This window comes from Zingiber officinale, chromosome 4A, assembly GCF_018446385.1.
Source record: "Zingiber officinale cultivar Zhangliang chromosome 4A, Zo_v1.1, whole genome shotgun sequence".
NCBI classification, from domain to species: Eukaryota; Viridiplantae; Streptophyta; class Magnoliopsida; order Zingiberales; family Zingiberaceae; genus Zingiber; species Zingiber officinale.
In genome coordinates this window covers 16,768,923-16,786,171 of record NC_055992.1, presented here as the reverse complement: position 1 = coordinate 16,786,171, position 17,249 = coordinate 16,768,923, and the positions used below count along the sequence as shown (strand labels likewise).

Sequence of the window (17,249 nt, the reverse complement as noted above, 5' to 3'; positions counted from 1 at the left end):
ACCGCCGGGAAATTGTACTCATAAAAATTGTAAAAATTATAGAAAATTATAGAAATATATAATTTTGAATTATATATTATTTTTGTGATAGTCATGGCCTAAAGACCCAATTCGATTGGATAATTTGTGTTGTAATTCATAATACGGCCTGCGTGCCGTGATGTGATGTGCGTGTTGTATTTTATTTTTTTCGCGACCTGCGCGTCGTGCCTTTCTCTTTTATTCTTGTTGTAAATTAGATTTAGACTCAAATGTAACTCGAGTTTCAAAATGTAATGTAAATTTTGAAGCGGTGGAAGGTCCACTCGAGACGGAGTTACGAGGAGGGCGCGAGCAACACAAGGTGGTCAAAAGGAAGGTGCTTGAGAAGCTGTTGACCTTAGGTTGACTATCCGATCTTCTCATTGGCTTGAGAAGATCGTAGTAGGGTCATGACATAATCACAAAATTATTTAATTAATTGCTTTTGTGTGTATGTGATGCATGCTAGTTAATTAAGTAATTAATTAGTGCCTAACGATTAGATTAGATCTAAGTTGTACACATGATGCACCCTTCGATTAGATTATATCTATCGAGTATATGATACGCATCATCATTTAGATTAGATCTAAATCGCGTCAACTCGTAATGCCTACCATGTCGTGATACCTACCACTACCTCGATCACATGTTGTTGTTGAATCTGCCAAAGCAGAGCAACACATACTATCTTGGTAGGGTACGGAGGGACAATTTTGGTCCCACCTATCAACGCATGGGTGAGTACAACTCAATTAGATTGAGTAACTAGTTAACTCAATTGGATCAAGTTTAACTATAGGCATTATCCAATGGTTGGTAGATAAGTCAAAATCACGTTTATATTAACTCTTGGGCGTATTAGCCAAAACTAACTCGAGTTTTAATATAAATGCGGATTTTATCCTATAAACAAGAGTTGCATAGAGATGTAATTGATAATTAGTTACCTACCGATCATACTAAGTCTTGGGCGTATTAGCCAAAGCTAATTCAAGAGTTAGTATGATGTGGATCTTGTCCCACATGAATTATAGAATTCAGTGTGAGCATCATTTAGTTAAAGGCCTAATTAAATGATTAAGAATATGATACTTATTTCTGCATTATTTCTGTTGTAGATTACCATGATGTCGAATACGAACACCTTCTCCCTGCGATCTATCCTCGAGAAGGACAAGCTCAACGGAGCAAACTTCCTGGACTGGTACAGGAACCTGAGAATAGTTCTCACTCAGGAACATAAATTGTACGTTCTGGAGCAGCCCATTCCGGAGGCTCCTCCTGCCACTGCCCTGCGAGCTGATCGAGATGCTTTCAAGAAGCATCAAGATGACGCATTAGATGTGTCTTGTCTAATGCTCGCGACCATGAACTCTGAGCTTCAGAAGCAACACGAGTTAATGGGCGCTTACGATATGGTTGAACATCTTCGTCAACTGTATCAAGGTCAAGCGAGGCATGAGAGATTTGAGATCTTAAGGGCACTGTTTCAGTGCAAGATGTTAGACGAGGCTCCTGTAGGCCCATATGTACTCAAAATGATTGGGTACATAGAGAACCTACAAAGGTTAGGGTTCCCACTTGGCCAAGAGCTGGCCATTGATCTGATCTTGCAATCCTTACCGGATAGCTATAGTCAGTTCGTTCTAAACTACAATATGAACGAGATTGACAAGCCACTGCCCGAGCTGCTTAGTATGTTGCGAACTGCTGAGCTGAACCTTAAGAAGGCTAAGCCCAACACTGTTCTGATGGTTCAGAAACATAAGGGCAAGGGCAAGCCCAAAGGCAAGGGAAAGTCCCAAGCCAAGGGCAAAGGCTTCGCTTCAAAGGTATAACTTTTCTTTTGTAGATCTAAGTGTAGATCTAGGTAGAAACTTGTATTCGTATGTTTTCAAACTTTTTCTTTGCACGGATCCATTGGCTAGGGGCTTTCGGGGTTTGCGCGACGCGAAAAAATGATTTTCGCGGCCCGAAAATCCCAACAGAAATTGCCTTTGACTTTGTATAATTAAGAAAGCACATTGGTATATTCTCGACAATTGTAAAGAAGTTGACCGATATAAAAAGTAAATTTTTACATTATGTAATTTTATTATTTATATTTTATTATAAAATTATAATTTAAATATTTATTTATGCAGTGAACATTTACAACTTCTGTCACATAAAGTCCAAATCAAATTCTGCAATATTATGAGAGAGATTTTTCATCGTGGTTTAGAGATAAAATGATAAAGCTAAAAAATTTAACAAATTCAGATATTACAAATGAGTTGTACTATTTAGAAATAGGACCTGATGTTAAAGTTCAACCATATGATGTCTGCATTGTAAATGGTATTCGATACCATACAAGATCTCGTGATTCTTGCAAAATTACTCAGAATAGTGGGGTTAGCGTACCATCATCTGCTGATGGTAATAATTTAAAATTTTTTAGAGTGTTGAAGAATGTTGTTAAACTATTTTACTCTTTTATGTATAAAGTACAATTATTCTTGTATGAATAGTTCGAATGTAATCCTAAAATTATAATTGGTTGAAGAGTTTAATCTCTTATGTATTAACACTTCTAAAACATAGTACACTGATGACTCATTCATTTTGGTCGACCAAGCAAGTCAAGTTTATTATTTAAATGATATAAAGCATGGAGGCCATTGGAAGGTAGTATAAAATGTTCAACATCGAGAAATATACGAAGTAACTGAAGTTGATGAAGTATATGAAGAAATTAAATCAAGAAATAATTTCAATATTGAGTCTAGCCAAGATATTTCATCTAATGAAGCAACTTCATTATATTTTTTCTTTAGTTTTAATACTATAAATCAAATTGTAAACCTTAAAATTTAAAGTCTAAGTTATAAAAATATGTTTGGTGCTCACAAAGTAAGCACCATAAGGTAAGTATAGGTACATATATAGAGAGGGGGACACCGTGTGTGCCTAAGGGGGGACCCACACTACATGCATCGTTGACTGTTGTAGTGTGAGGTCCCCCTCAGGCGCACACAACATCACCCAGGAGGGGGTGCTCAAGAGAACATAATCGTGTGTGTATATAAAATGGATTTTGATATAATGTTCGACTCACCGTGTGTGACTATCGTAGGTGACTGAGTGAGTCGGGACGTTCATAAGTGAGTTGGGTGCTCGAAAGTGAGTCAGGGGGTCTAGAATTAATCTAGGCATCCTGATTTCTCAGTGAGTCATGGACATCGTCGTACACGGGGCGACGTGTAGTGTAACACCTTTCTCTCTTTATATATATTATGTTGCACACCTATCTATGAGAATCTAGTATTATTTTTTTAGGGTTTAAAATTTAGGATATAGTATTTAGGCTAAATGTATATATATAAACAGTAAAAATTAAAGAGACTAGTGTTTAATTAACTCTTCATTAAATTTTAATTAACCATATTTTTTTAAATTAAAGTAATTTCTATTATTTCAATTGAAATGAATTAAGATTAGTTAGTTTTAGTTATTTTTTATCAATTGTCTCACCAGAGGATATGAAGCATGGCAAAATAGTGAAGCTAACCTCTTAATTACGAGAGGATTAGTAGGTAGGCTTTCAAACGCCCGTAATGTTGGCTTTGCTTATGAAGTACAGGGTGTGGTAGATTACTTGACTTCCAATGGAGTCAACGCCCTCCCTAGACGAAGTCTTTCAACAAGGCATTTACAAGGCCTCAATTGGGTAATTAATTCCACCCAAATGAGTATTCCAATGCAACCATCTGAAGTCCATAGCCAAACAATGATGGATGGATGAATTTCTCTAAGCTTCAATAACTATGTTGTTGCACAACCAACAGAGTAGCCTGTTTACAATAAAAAGATGATGAAGTCCAAGAAATTTTGACGGTCCTTATTCAGACCAAGCCAGGAATTTATGCCTATTATCGGAATAGCAGAAGAGTACTATGCTGAGCATGAAGACTATGATGACAAAGGAAAACAAATCACTGACAATGAAACTCGGTACTCTTCGCAAACTGAACCACATATTCTTGTTAACAAAATTTCACAACATGCAGTACTACCGCAACGACAGACGACGGGATTCGCTGGACTTGACATAGCAGCTTGCCATACGGTAATTATTGAACCAAATGGACGGGAACTAGTCCATACAGGACTTCGCATTGAATCAGACTGGCCTCCCGCTCTGGTTTGGCATAGAACAGCGAAGTAGAAGTTGGTGCTGGTGTTATTGATTCCGATTATCAAGGTGAAGTTCAAGTCCTTTTATTTAACCGCACTAACATACCTATTTATATCCATCCGCAACAAAATATTGTGCAACTAATCCTCGAAAGATAGCTTTTCTGGAAGTATATGAGGTACCCCACTTAAGCTATACTGATCGCGGAGATAAAGGATTCAGTTCTTCGGATGTCCCTATGAAAGATACTCAACCTTCGACCTCACAACAACTTGGTCATTTCACGTCGGCAGATATTTTTGCTCTTCTAATGCCACACGAGACAATTGCAATCCTAGTACAGGATGACTCCTCCTCCCTTAATAATTATGAGCAGGACCATGCAACGACTACAAGTCATGGGCCTCTGTACCGCAGTCCATGGAACCCACTCTTAATTATAAGAGGGACGACGATTTCCATTTGGACTACATCCAATATTTATTCACCTTGTCAACCCACCAACCAATCTGGGATAACTATTCTGACTCCGAGGATGAATGGATAAATCATTTCGCAGCAAAAGATGGTGGGGAATGTGAGCTCGTTGCAGCCAATTGTGAAATGGAATATCCTTGCTTAAGAGGTCTAGCTGAAGACATACCGACAGACCAAATTTATTCCACCAGCACGGTTATATCCCCATATAGACCACCTACTGACACTACAATGGGACCACCAGAATATATGTATTAAAATACCAAAGATACAATTTTTGTACATGTGGTTTTTTTATTTATTATTATTTTTAGTTTATATCATATATTCAATTTTTCAAATTGACCCATTCTAGATGTGACCAGTTCGATTCCACATAAGTTTTTCATCGATCACCATACATGTGGCTTATTTGACTCCTAGAAATATTGGTAATAAATATTAGTAATGTACTTAATCAATTAAACTCTTCTCTAATCTCATATCTAGAGATCTTTTGATCAATTTAGATATATAGATTAAGATTAGTCTTAATCAAAGTGTGCATCATGACTATCCAATATCTTAAAATGCGCTATTAATTTTACAAAACCTTTCACATAAGTAATTTTCATATTATTCAATCATCTTATATCACCAAATTAGATGACTACTGTAATATATAATTTGCTATTCAAGAGCTAAGTTAGATATATATTGCCAATAATATGAGATGATAAAGAATCATGACTAACGGGAATTCTTAACCTAGCTAGCTAGTGCTACACCATGATTGCATTTGTTCTTCAAATCTCAACCATATCATCTAAGACACAATTTTTCTACTTGTGTGGAGCTAAACTAAGAATCTCCTATACAAGAATCTAAATGGCGATTGGTGGAGTGATGCATTTGCTTACTCAAAGATATAATCTTCTATGTAGCTAAAAGACCTCTAAATCTATTAAATCATGATTCTATATACAGAGAGAACGTGCATCCATGACAATAACCTCATTTTTCCGGCACTTGTCCGTGAATCATGATGCATCAACCTCTTGTTTGTTTGGATAGCTATCTATTTTTTTTAATCAAATGAATTATAAATCATTTGAATTCTTAACTTAATAAACTATACTATCAAAATATGGGCAACATTGGGGTATGTGCTCATGCAAGCTAGCTACGTTGACCAAGGTACCAAGGTCGTCGCGTTTAGCACGAGCCCATGCACCACACTATTAAATATGGCTATTCACTTGCCATTGAGCAACACATGGTCAATATTAATTGTAGCCTCATACGTTATCTTTTCTCTATAACCATACTAAATAATCATTCAAGATTCTTTTTTTGAACACTATGTCGATCATCACTTATCATTTAAGATAGTTAATTACATAATTGCATTCATCAAACACTAAGGAAACTTAATCACTAGCATTAATTCTCAAATTATCTGAAAAAAGATAAATTATGAGATCAACTTATAATTGATAGTTAATCATTCTACAATTGTTGATCAATGTCAAGTTTGCTTTCCATTGATGTAAAGATAAAAGTCAATCATTGATCAATATATGCCAAACTTCTTGACGACGAAATTATTAATGATCATGTAGCTAGGAATATATGCTCAAAATTGTTTTGAGAATAAATGCAAAAATTAAGGAACTACCTACATTACCCTATGGAACAGTATGCAACAAGAACAACAATGAAAGATGTAGGGAACAATAATTCTCCGCACTGCTCGATCAATCAAGTCTAATTGTGTATATACCTGTGTATCTTTGATCTCTACTGAGATCTTCTACTTGCTCACGCACTGCTCTCCCCATCCTTGCGCCCTCCACCGCTCTCCTTCTCGATGAATGAGCTAATGGCCGCCGCCGCCGCCGCCGCAACATTTTCAGGCGTGGACCTCTCATCCTTACTCGAGAGCCAAGGATTTCCGCCACCAAAGTGAGGACTGTAATTGCTCGAGAGGTAGGGCATGGCCCATGGGTACTTTACACCGGAAGGAAGTACTTGATGCTGGCCGGATGATCCCGGTGTAGCCGCGCCGGAAAAGCTGCCGATCGGATTAGCGAAGCTGCTGATCATGGAGGAAGAAGAAAAAGATGGGTTGTGCCCCAAGTAAGGGTTCAGGTAGGAAGATGGATTAGCGTCGTTGGGTAGCAGGAAATTAGCCGCCGCCGAGGTGGCGGTGGAAGCTAGGGCGGTGGCGCCGACCGGCAAGGGGTGGTTGTGCGTCCCTTCGTAGGTCGTCACCAATATCGACATGTCCTCCAGACACCTCTGCACCTGCATTTGTTACACAAAAAAGGCAAATAGACATGCAATGCCTTAATTCGATAAACTCAATGGAGCTAATTAGTGACCGAAATAAATTTCCGAATAAATTACCTGCTTCCTCACCGGGCACCCCGGCGCGACGGTGCATCGGTAGTAAGCCCGGGGGCACGGATTGCCCTTCGCGACCTTCTGGCCGTATTTCCTCCATTGACAGCCGTCGTTCATCTGGGAATTAGCATGCACTCTATCTAATTGAGCGGATGGAAAAACAGTCATATATATTCATGCACTCACCGTAGGTCCTTGGCACCGTGCTCGAACGGAAACTCTAGTTTTTCTAGTGGCCGGGTTGATGCTTTGGGTCGCGACTTGGGACGGCTCCGGATTGGCATATCGCGGCGGCGGCGGCGGCGGCGCAGGCCAGTTGCTCATCGGCGTCGACGTCTCTTTGACTTTATCCTGATCAGCAGCTTCTTCGGCCTCTAGTTGATCTGGATCGTCGTCGGCATAGGTTTGCAAGCTCAAAGATAAAGTCAACTCCTTGTCATCTTCCAGTCGCTTGGTTTCTTTGCTCTCGGCCGACGACTTCTTCTGCTCCGGGAAGCTGCTGCTCTGATCCCCTCCGAGAGAAAGACAAACTTGCTGCTCCTAAATTTGGCAATTAATTAATAATTATTATCGAATTATGGAATAATTAAAACTGGATAGATAGATAGAAATTATTAGTGGATAATACTGGTTGATGATTTTGCTGCTGGAATCCCGACAACTTCGCCTGCAGCTCTTGATAGTCTCTGAAGGTCCTCTCGATGACCTCTTTCAGTATCTTGTTCTCCGCCTTCATGCGTTCCATCTCCGCTTGCAGAATCCCCAACTGGATTAAGATCCACATCCAGGTACCTTTCAAAAATTAAACAGATTAATTGATTAATTAATTATCATTCAAAACTCACCTCATCCTCGATCGAATGGCGGTCGTCGCCGGCGGATCCCTTTCCTGAACTCGCATGTCCCTTCCCCTTCTGCTTCGCCTCCTCCTCGTCTTTATCTTCTCCTTGCCCCCGTCGCGACTCCTCCTCATCTTTATCCTCGCCCGTCGACCGATGATCAGCTGTGTCCAAGGACAGATCTATATGCATTCTTCCCTTCTCTACTTGTTGTTCTTCTTCTTCTTCACGGTAACAATGACCTTGTCGTCGATCGATGCCCAACTTTTTCTGTGTCTTGACGTTCCCGAGGCGGTGGAGTCAATGCGCAAAGCGTATTCAAAAAAAGAGAGAAGGACTTCTCACACGCTAGCTAGCTGCTGCTTTCCATTGTTTTTATAATAATCAACTATCAATTCTACGAAACCTTTGGCCACCAGATTTACAATTTTGCTAATCCGAGGGCTGACGTCGTTATCTTCGCCGATCGATTTTCAAAAGTCTTCTCGCGACCACCACCTTGTTGTTGTTGTTGATGATGATGATGATGATGAAGATGATGTTTTGGCTTAAAACTCACGTTGCTTTACTCTGGTTAATTATCTTTCACACATGATCCTTGGCGTATTGATTGAGCTAGCTAGGTTGAATTTATTGGGATAGATATATAATGATTAGTGTGGGTCGCCACTCAATCCCAAACCTTGGGATCGAGGTTTAGTTATGTTAGTCAATGCATTCTCTATTCCCGAGAGTCAGAACTGGACCTGTCGTCATGCAGAATAATATATATGCATAGTTTATGCTGAGCAAGAATATATAACTACCTGAAGCAGCCCATGACTGAGATTGCAAAGAGCCAAAGAGTGAAGGTAAATTACAGGATCGATTTATAATTTATAATCTATTGTCAAATGGTTAGAAGTGGAAGGAATTTTTTTTTCCTTGAAAACGCCCGCCAGCTACCAGTATTGAAGGTTAAAGTATTAGTTTAGAAATTCACCGTTGTCCAAATGCTAATGTTTCGAGGAGTTTCATAGTTATCTTTTGATTGTATTCATTTTCGACACGCACTTTTAAAATTCTGACAAAAAGATCTCTTTGTCTGTATCTTAAGTAATGCTTAAATTAGTTCAAATGAAATAACTCACCTTGTAACCGAACTTCTTTATTTTGGATCTCTTTATTCATTGCACTGAGAGAGGGGTTTTTTTTTTTCTTTCCGTTGCTGGAGAAGGTTCCATTGTTGTTCGTGTGATTTAAAACATAATTTTTTAATAAAATTAATTTGAAGTCCTCCAAGTCAATTTAATTATTTTATTTTATTTTATTTTTAACGGAAGTGCGAATGAAAATAAATAAAATGACTCCGAAGAAAAAAATAATTTCATACACTAAAAAAATACAACGTTTAGTTTAGTGACAAACAAATTCCATCGTTAATCCGTCGCTAATATGTCGCTATGCAATGAGTATCAGATCAGTGATGGAATATATTCCGTCGTTGACATTTTTGCAATGGAATATACAACATCGTCACTAAAAATAGCGATGATTATATATATATATATATATCTCGTAAGCTAATTAACGACATATTTTAATAAATACGTCGCTAATTAACAACTGTAAGTTATTATCCATCGCTAATATCTTGAACGGAATTTAGATCCCATAAACACATTAGTGACGGAAAGTTAATATCCGTCATTAATTCGATAAATGAAACATATCGATCTTCATTTTAAAAAACTTCTTGAATTTTATCCATTTTTCCTATTTACATCCAAATATAATCAAATACAAATTATCACAAACAATAATTTTCACAGCAAAATCATAATATAATCCATATCAACAAGCTTACAACACAAAATTATATTAACAAATATCCATATCAACTTAAACAATACAATCCATATAAAAAAATGATAACATCCAAAATTAATAGAATCTATTGAATAATACATCCAAAATTTGGGCACAGAGTTTATATCATCCATAAAAGACATCTTGATGAAAATATAATACAACATAAAAAAACATATCTCACTTTAAATTTTAGATATTTGAATATATATGATAATAGAAATATACAATATCTGAAAATAATCCTAAAAAATTATAATACAATTAGAGATGCATATAATTTTTAAAAAATAATAGCAATATTTTTGATTGAAATACAGAGAAAATGAAAAACTAAGATAAAAGATAGCATACCTCAAAATGATCTACTCAGCAGAGGAATACTCGGGGTCCTCGGCTTCTTGAAACTCCAAACGATACGGGTGTGACATCTGTGAATCTGGAGTGAATGCTACTACGAACACTTGCATATAGCGGACTATCTCCTCAATTTGAGCCTATCGTTCACGCATTTCTCGTACCTCTGCGTCCCCTTTAACCATCGGCTCCTCTAATGACGAGTCAAGTCTGCAAATCTTGATTTTCCTCTCGTAATATTTGTACCTCACTAGATGAGGAGGAGAAATTAGGACGACCCTTGATCCCTAGAGCCCCCATCCAGTCAAAGACAACTTTGGCCTGAGAGTCAAACCTATAGAGGGAGGTCTTCTTCCTTCTACTGATGACATCATAATAAATGTCATTTACCTCATCGATGGAAAGAGATTATGACCTCTTTCCCTCTGCCACCATACTAAGATGTTCGTGCAACTCTAGTGGGCATTGTTTCCTGTGTCAAAATAATGACTTTACTAACCTCCATATAAAGTCTACGAATATATTTATGAAAGTTAGTATTATTACATTAATTTCTAAGGAATGTCGATCGACAAATGATCCATCATTCTTCTTATGAATCTTGTTAAAAACCTCCCAACAAGTGGCATGTCTCTGTAATTTAGCAGCCTGCATACAGAGAGTACAAGTACATTAAAACTAATAAAAAACATATGTAAAAAAATTTTATATAACTTAATTTTAAACTTACCAAGTTAGATGCATGCTCCAAGATAGAACAGGATCTAGCAATATGTTTTGTGGATTTGATGCTCGACCCAACAAACTTTGAATTGTGATTGCCTTGAGCAATCGTTGAATTGGACTGCCAATACTGGGCAACCCAAATGGTTCTTCAAGCCTCCCAAATTGCATCATGTACCTCGAATGGCTTGGTGCCCCTCTGCCTCCACTTATATAATATGTCTCTATATAGTTTAGAGCAGTAGTTGTTCCATTTTTTTTAAAATCAATCTCATGTCCATCCTCTCAAATATACCTCTTATGTAATAATATATTTTAAGAATTAGTATCATATTAATTTTAAACTACAAAATACGTTTTATATTCAAAATATTTACCAAAAATTACACTAATAGGATCATGTCTAGGTCTACAAGCCTCCATGTAGTACCAGATAAGGACAATCGTTCTTTAAACCTCTTGGATATGTAGTCTGTGACCTGATGAGCATCTGGGACAAAGCTACATGGAAAAATAACATATATGAGATATGTGTGATAAATAAAAAAAAGATTAAGTACTGAAATAATTACTAAATATATAAATATTTACCAGTCACCAACAACCTTCAAAATAATTTGGTTGTCATTTGTTCTATGTGCTAGTAGCATGACTATATATGTAAAATCATAGTATAAGATATACACATTTGAAATAACAATGTCTTCTAACTAGAGAGATGAAAAAAATTTAAAAAAAATCATACAATATACTATGACATTGTTACTAATTTTTAATCACCTAATATCATTCTGAATCAACTAAATTAACATTTTATAAGTTCTCATCATTAGACTCTATTGGTACATCAACCTCCTCACTACTAGACATCTCTCCATTATCCATTTCCTCGTAAGTGACACTAACATTTATAAGTAATTGTAATGTCGATTGTATTTTTGAATCAACTGAGTGTATCTCAACTTCTTCATTTTGATATGCATCATGATTTTGGTGTTTGATATTTCTATGGTTGATCGAAGCTTTATTTGACACACTGTTAACCATTCACTAGGTTTTCTTCTCTTCGTTAGGTACTCAAGATAAAATACTTGACCAGCTTGTACTCAAAGATGAAAGGTTCAAACTTGTAACCTCAACTAAATTGTAAAAACAATGTATTCTGGTATTTGTTCTTGGAGTTGAATGATATCATGAACATCTAAATAATACATACATTTTTAAAGGTAAAACAGGATACTCAACCTTCATGATTTCCTCAAGTCTACCATAATAATTAAATTGAGTATCATTGTTATTTGTGAACCCTTTTATGCAAACACTAGATTATACTCAAGTCTTTGTGAATAGTATTGGGACATGTGAAATCTGAATCCATTAATATAATAATTTGAGTAGATTGTTATGTTATGGAGAGGTCCTGATGCAAGATTTTTTAGTTTTTCATCTTGTACATTTAATATTCTATGATCGTTCATCTATAACAGTAGTTATGATATAAATTTTATATATATATATATATAATGCAATTGCATTGTAATAAATAATTTAATCACTAACTTATATAAATTTGAAATCAAAATGCAAATTCATTCTCTAACTTGTGATCTACCTCATTTACACTTATTGATGAATTTTGTAGGTGTAGTTGTTGTTTGTACAATCTGTCAAAAAAGGTAATTTAAAGACATATTAGATAACATGTCAAATATACGAAAAGCTATGTATATATAAGAGTATATATGTCCTAGTAGCATGATATTCTTATTCATTTAACTGTCTAGAAACAGTTGCACCCATTTTCTTACCAAAAAAACTTTAAAAAATAGAAAGCATCTCTAGATTAACTGGTTGATTATCATTGAAATTTCGTGGACACTTACGATGTCTAATTTGACATTATTAGTAGAATAATAAGAGCAGAAGGAAAAGTTACTTCTTCAACCAAATATGTATTACATATTGATCCCTCAATTTTTATTTTGTTACAAATATTATCCTTTATTTTTTAAAAAAATCTTTCATATTGGTACATCTATCTGTATTGCACAGAATCATAGTTATGCTCATAAGGTAAATAAATAGATAGATGCTCCATTGAATAAAAAAAAAAACTAGGTGAGAACATGCGCTTAAGCTTACAGAGTATTATTGGAGTGTCTGTCTAAAACCAAAGCATATCAAATGTCATAATAACCCTGAAAGTCAAATCTCTGAAAAATATATTTAATTCTATAAATATTTGCCAAACATTTTTAAGGAAATAGGCCATAAAAAGCTATTGGAATTAGTATTTTCATAAACATATGACAATCATGACTCTTTAATCCAAACATTTTTAATCAATTCGTATCCACACAAGGAGGCATATTTGAGGCATATTAATCAGAAAATTTGATTGTTTTTAGCCAAGTACATAATGGCTATTTACCTTCTTTGTCTAATGTATAACAAGCCTTTTGATATTTATTAGTTGTTTCATTCTCATGCAACTCAGATCTACTTACTAATTCTTTTAATTCCTCACATGATTTTATTGTATCTTTTGTTTTCCCATGAGCATTCATCATAGTATTTAAGATGTTATAGAAGAAATTTTTCTCAACATGTATTATATCTAAATTATGTTGATTGAGTAAATACTTCCAATATGACAACTCCCAAAATATGCTTCTTTTCTTCTAATCACACTTGTTCACTCAAACAATGTACTTATTTATGTCATTAGGACCATCCTAATATACTAGTAGAAATTCATAGTTGTCAATTTCATCAAGAACTCCTTCACCTAACTTTCACACCAGAGAAAGTTTCCTGACCGTTTCATTCCTTTTAAAAATTTTCTTATTTCGCTTAAATGAGTGATCAATTGGTAAAAATGTAAGATGATTATCAAACCAGGAAATCTTTCCGCTACAAGGCAATGAAAATACATCAGAACCCCTCATGCAATATAGGCATGCTAACTTGTCAATCGTGCTCCATCTTGACAATATTGAGTATGCTGAAAAATCACTAAGCATCCATAACAAAGTAGCATGCATTGTAAAATTTGATTTACTTGTAATATCGTAAGTCTCCAACCTTACATTCCATAAATTATTCAGCTCTGCAATCAAAGGTTATAAAAAATATCTATTTACCCTTTTGGATTTTGAGAACTTGGAATAAGAACATTAAGAAACATGAATTTGTCTTTCATACACATCCATAAAGGTAAGTTATATTGTGTTAATATAAATAGCCAAGATGAATATTAATATCCATAGCTTCCAAATAGCTGAAATCCATTATGCGGAAAGTTCAAGTCTCACATTACGTGATTTTATTGCAAAGAAGGAAACCACAAGAATGACACATTATATATCTATTGTGTACATGATTTTGATGCCGTGATTTTATTGCAAAGAAGGAAACCACAAGAATGACACAATATATATCTATTGTGTACATGATTTTGATGCCACCTGATGTGGCTTGCTATTTCGATAGATACATACAAGCATTGGAATCTAGCAGTTAATGGGAAGTAATACATGGCTTTCAAAGGAATATTTTTCTTCTTCATGCCAAGCATGTGACTACTTTGCTTATAACGAGGGTGATTACACATTCTGCATTCCATCAGTTCACTATCTTTATTCCAAAAGATCATGCAGTTTTGATACAACAATGAATCTTCTCTATTAGCAAACTCAAATCTCTAATCAATTTCTTTGTATTGTAGATGCTATCAATAATGCAGGTATCAGCAAGGAGCGACTCTAACATCAATTGATACATGTCATCGTAACATCATTCAGAGAAATGATGTTCTATCTTCATGTTCAGTAATCTTATAGTAGCTGATAGGTGAGAATGGCCAAAAGGAATATCTTTCCACAATCACTAGTCTTTAACATGTTATACATTTTTTAAACTTTGAGCGTAGATGTTTCCTCTATATTCGATTGATCATATGCATTTATTGTGTCGTAGACCATTGATTGCATTGCATTCACAGGCCTTGATGATTCCTCTAGAGCAATTGAGCAGGATGACGAAGCAACAAAAGGCCCAATTTGGTCAAATACATACGACTCTCCATGACAATACTAGTTGTAATAATTTGGAACAAACTCACACCTACATAAATGTGTTTTCACTGTATCCTCATCACGGAAAGATGTATTTCTACATCTATGTTGATTACATGGATATGTTAACTCAACACCATTCATGTATTCTGAATGAGACTTAGCGAAGTTCACAAACTCTTCAACCCCAGCAAAATATTCTTGACTGATAAATCCATTGTCGAACCTATTATACATCCAAGCTTTATTCATATACATTATATCCTAATGAAAATAAAATTTTTAACATGATTATAATCATACCAAACTAAGCATACTCATATTTAAATCATTTAGGTCTCATAAAACTAAGCATGTTTTTCCAAGGTAAATGTTGGAAATCTAAATATCTTGTAAGAGTTTCTCCTATGATTAGATTAGAAGAACGAGATATTTTTTAGGTTTCATGAAACTAATTGCAATTGAATAGGAATCATTGTATCTCTAACTTAGTCTAATTATCAAACATCACAATTAGCATATATGATAATGGAAAACTTTAATTGGGCAATCAAAATAACACACACACACACACACACACACACACACACAACAATATTGTTCTAAAAATCCAAATATACATGGAACATACACATAATATCAACAAATAAATATTGCAAGGTTAGTCGGGTGCACTAGCATAATAGGCTTGAAAGCACAATAACCTCATAAGCAAATACAGCCTCGCGAGCATCACACGAGGTCGGGCTCAACCTTGCAAGCATACACGACCTCAAAGCACCAAAGCTTTACCTTGTAACGGAGAGGAGTAGATAGACGACGCTTGAAGGAGTGCTTGCAGACGGTGAAGAGCTAGGGCACAGTGACACCAGAGAGTGTTGGTCCCTTATGACCGATAAGAGGGAGTGAATTACCTTGCATGATGAAAACAAGAAATACCTTTCTCGATCTTTGGACTTGATTAAAATCAACACTTGAACAAAAAGTTAAGAAGTTAATTAACAAAAAGACAGAGGTACAGAGATTTACTTAGTTTGCAATCAGGGGATTGCTAATCCAAGACGTTAAAAGCTCACTATCAAATCTCCTTCCAGTGGAGAAGCCTCTTATAGCAGTTAAAGCACTAGATTACAAAGTTAAACAGAATGAAGATTGTTTACAAGTATTTTGTTTAGCTACTGGGATCAGAGTTGTATTTATAACCCCAATTTGGGCGCTTGGAAGGATTCTAGGCATCTGGGCGTGGATAAAACTTTATCTACATCGCAACAAATCACAACAGTTGGCGACTCAATAAAGTTTCTGGTCCGGGTGCTTAGACCAGATCCGGGTGCCCGGACCGGGCTGAACCAGCCTCGACCAGGGAGCGAGCCCGGGGTGCCTTGGCTGCCCTAGGGGATCCAGCGCTCGGACCAGAGTCAACTTTTAGTCAACTTTTTGTCTGAGTCTTCCGTCCCAACTCTGATCGCTTGGGTGATTTTGACCATCCGGAATAGGCAAACTCATATTCCGACCTTCTCGAGCAATCTTTTGCTCCAGCTTCTCGTCCCTCGGAAACATCGCGCGCTTCCTTCTCGTCCGTCAACGTACTCTTCCACAACTCTTTGTCCCTCAGGCGTATTGAGCCCGTCGACTCTCTCCTGTGTCGTCCTTCTCGACAGATGCGTCTTTCACTCGACTTCCTGTGCTCCTAAGTTCCTACACACTTAGACACAAGACATCAAAAGATAACAAGACCTAACTCTGACTTGATTGATCACATCAAAACTACCACAGAGTATTTACAATCTCCTCCTTTTTTATGTGAGCAACCCAAATTAAGTTAGGGTAACAAAAAAAAATAACAGTATGGTAACAAGTATAAATTTTGTAATTAAAATATTTATAGAAATAAAAAATGTACCCTCCATCTAGACTTAACCTCTAATTCTTCCCTTTTAATCACATTAAAAATAGGGGTATGCTATGAACACAACTTGAAATAGATTAAAAACTAACTCTAAGGGATAAAAAATGTAATGACTAGCATCCAGATAGTCATGAAGTTTTAAATTTCGAAAAATCTAGATTTTTTACAATTTATAAATAATTTTTAGAAAAAATAATGTGAAAAATATTTTTTTAATAGTGAAAAAATTTTGAAAATTTTTTATAACGGTAAAATAGACATAGTCAAAGCAGAGATAAAACTTTCACTCAAAATTTGAAATTAATCTAAGAAGTAATAAATTCTTTTCTACATAAAGACATATTTTTGAAAAAAAAAATCTTAAAAATAGTTTATAAGTTTAAAAAATCTTGAAAAAATTTCTGAGTGTGTATTATAGCAAGTAGCTTTGT

General features: G+C 35.7%; 1 protein-coding gene across 1 annotated transcript; it reads right to left on the bottom strand.

The window, feature by feature from the left end:
* Positions 1-6,258: 6,258 nt before the first annotated feature.
* Positions 6,259-8,219, bottom strand: LOC121973176 (probable WRKY transcription factor 9). Its single transcript, XM_042524752.1, has 5 exons — positions 7,912-8,219; positions 7,695-7,832; positions 7,253-7,606; positions 7,070-7,183; positions 6,259-6,967 (listed from the first exon to the last, which is right to left on the bottom strand). The coding sequence occupies exons 1-5, from the start codon at positions 8,095-8,097 to the stop codon at positions 6,482-6,484; spliced, it is 1,278 nt and encodes a 425-aa protein (XP_042380686.1). The 5' UTR covers positions 8,098-8,219; the 3' UTR covers positions 6,259-6,481.
* Positions 8,220-17,249: the final 9,030 nt, after the last annotated feature.

Bases quoted from the DNA above. Each gene is read 5' to 3' on its own strand.
- LOC121973176 (XM_042524752.1), bottom strand. From the start codon at position 8,097: ATGCATATAGATCTGTCCTTGGACACAGCTGATCATCGGTCGACGGGC. The intron at 7,833-7,911 runs GTGAGTTTTGAA...ATCTTAATCCAG, and splicing joins GCCATTCGATCGAGGATGAG to TTGGGGATTCTGCAAGCGGA. The intron at 7,607-7,694 runs GTATTATCCACT...TGCCAAATTTAG, and splicing joins AGCAGCAAAATCATCAACCA to GAGCAGCAAGTTTGTCTTTC.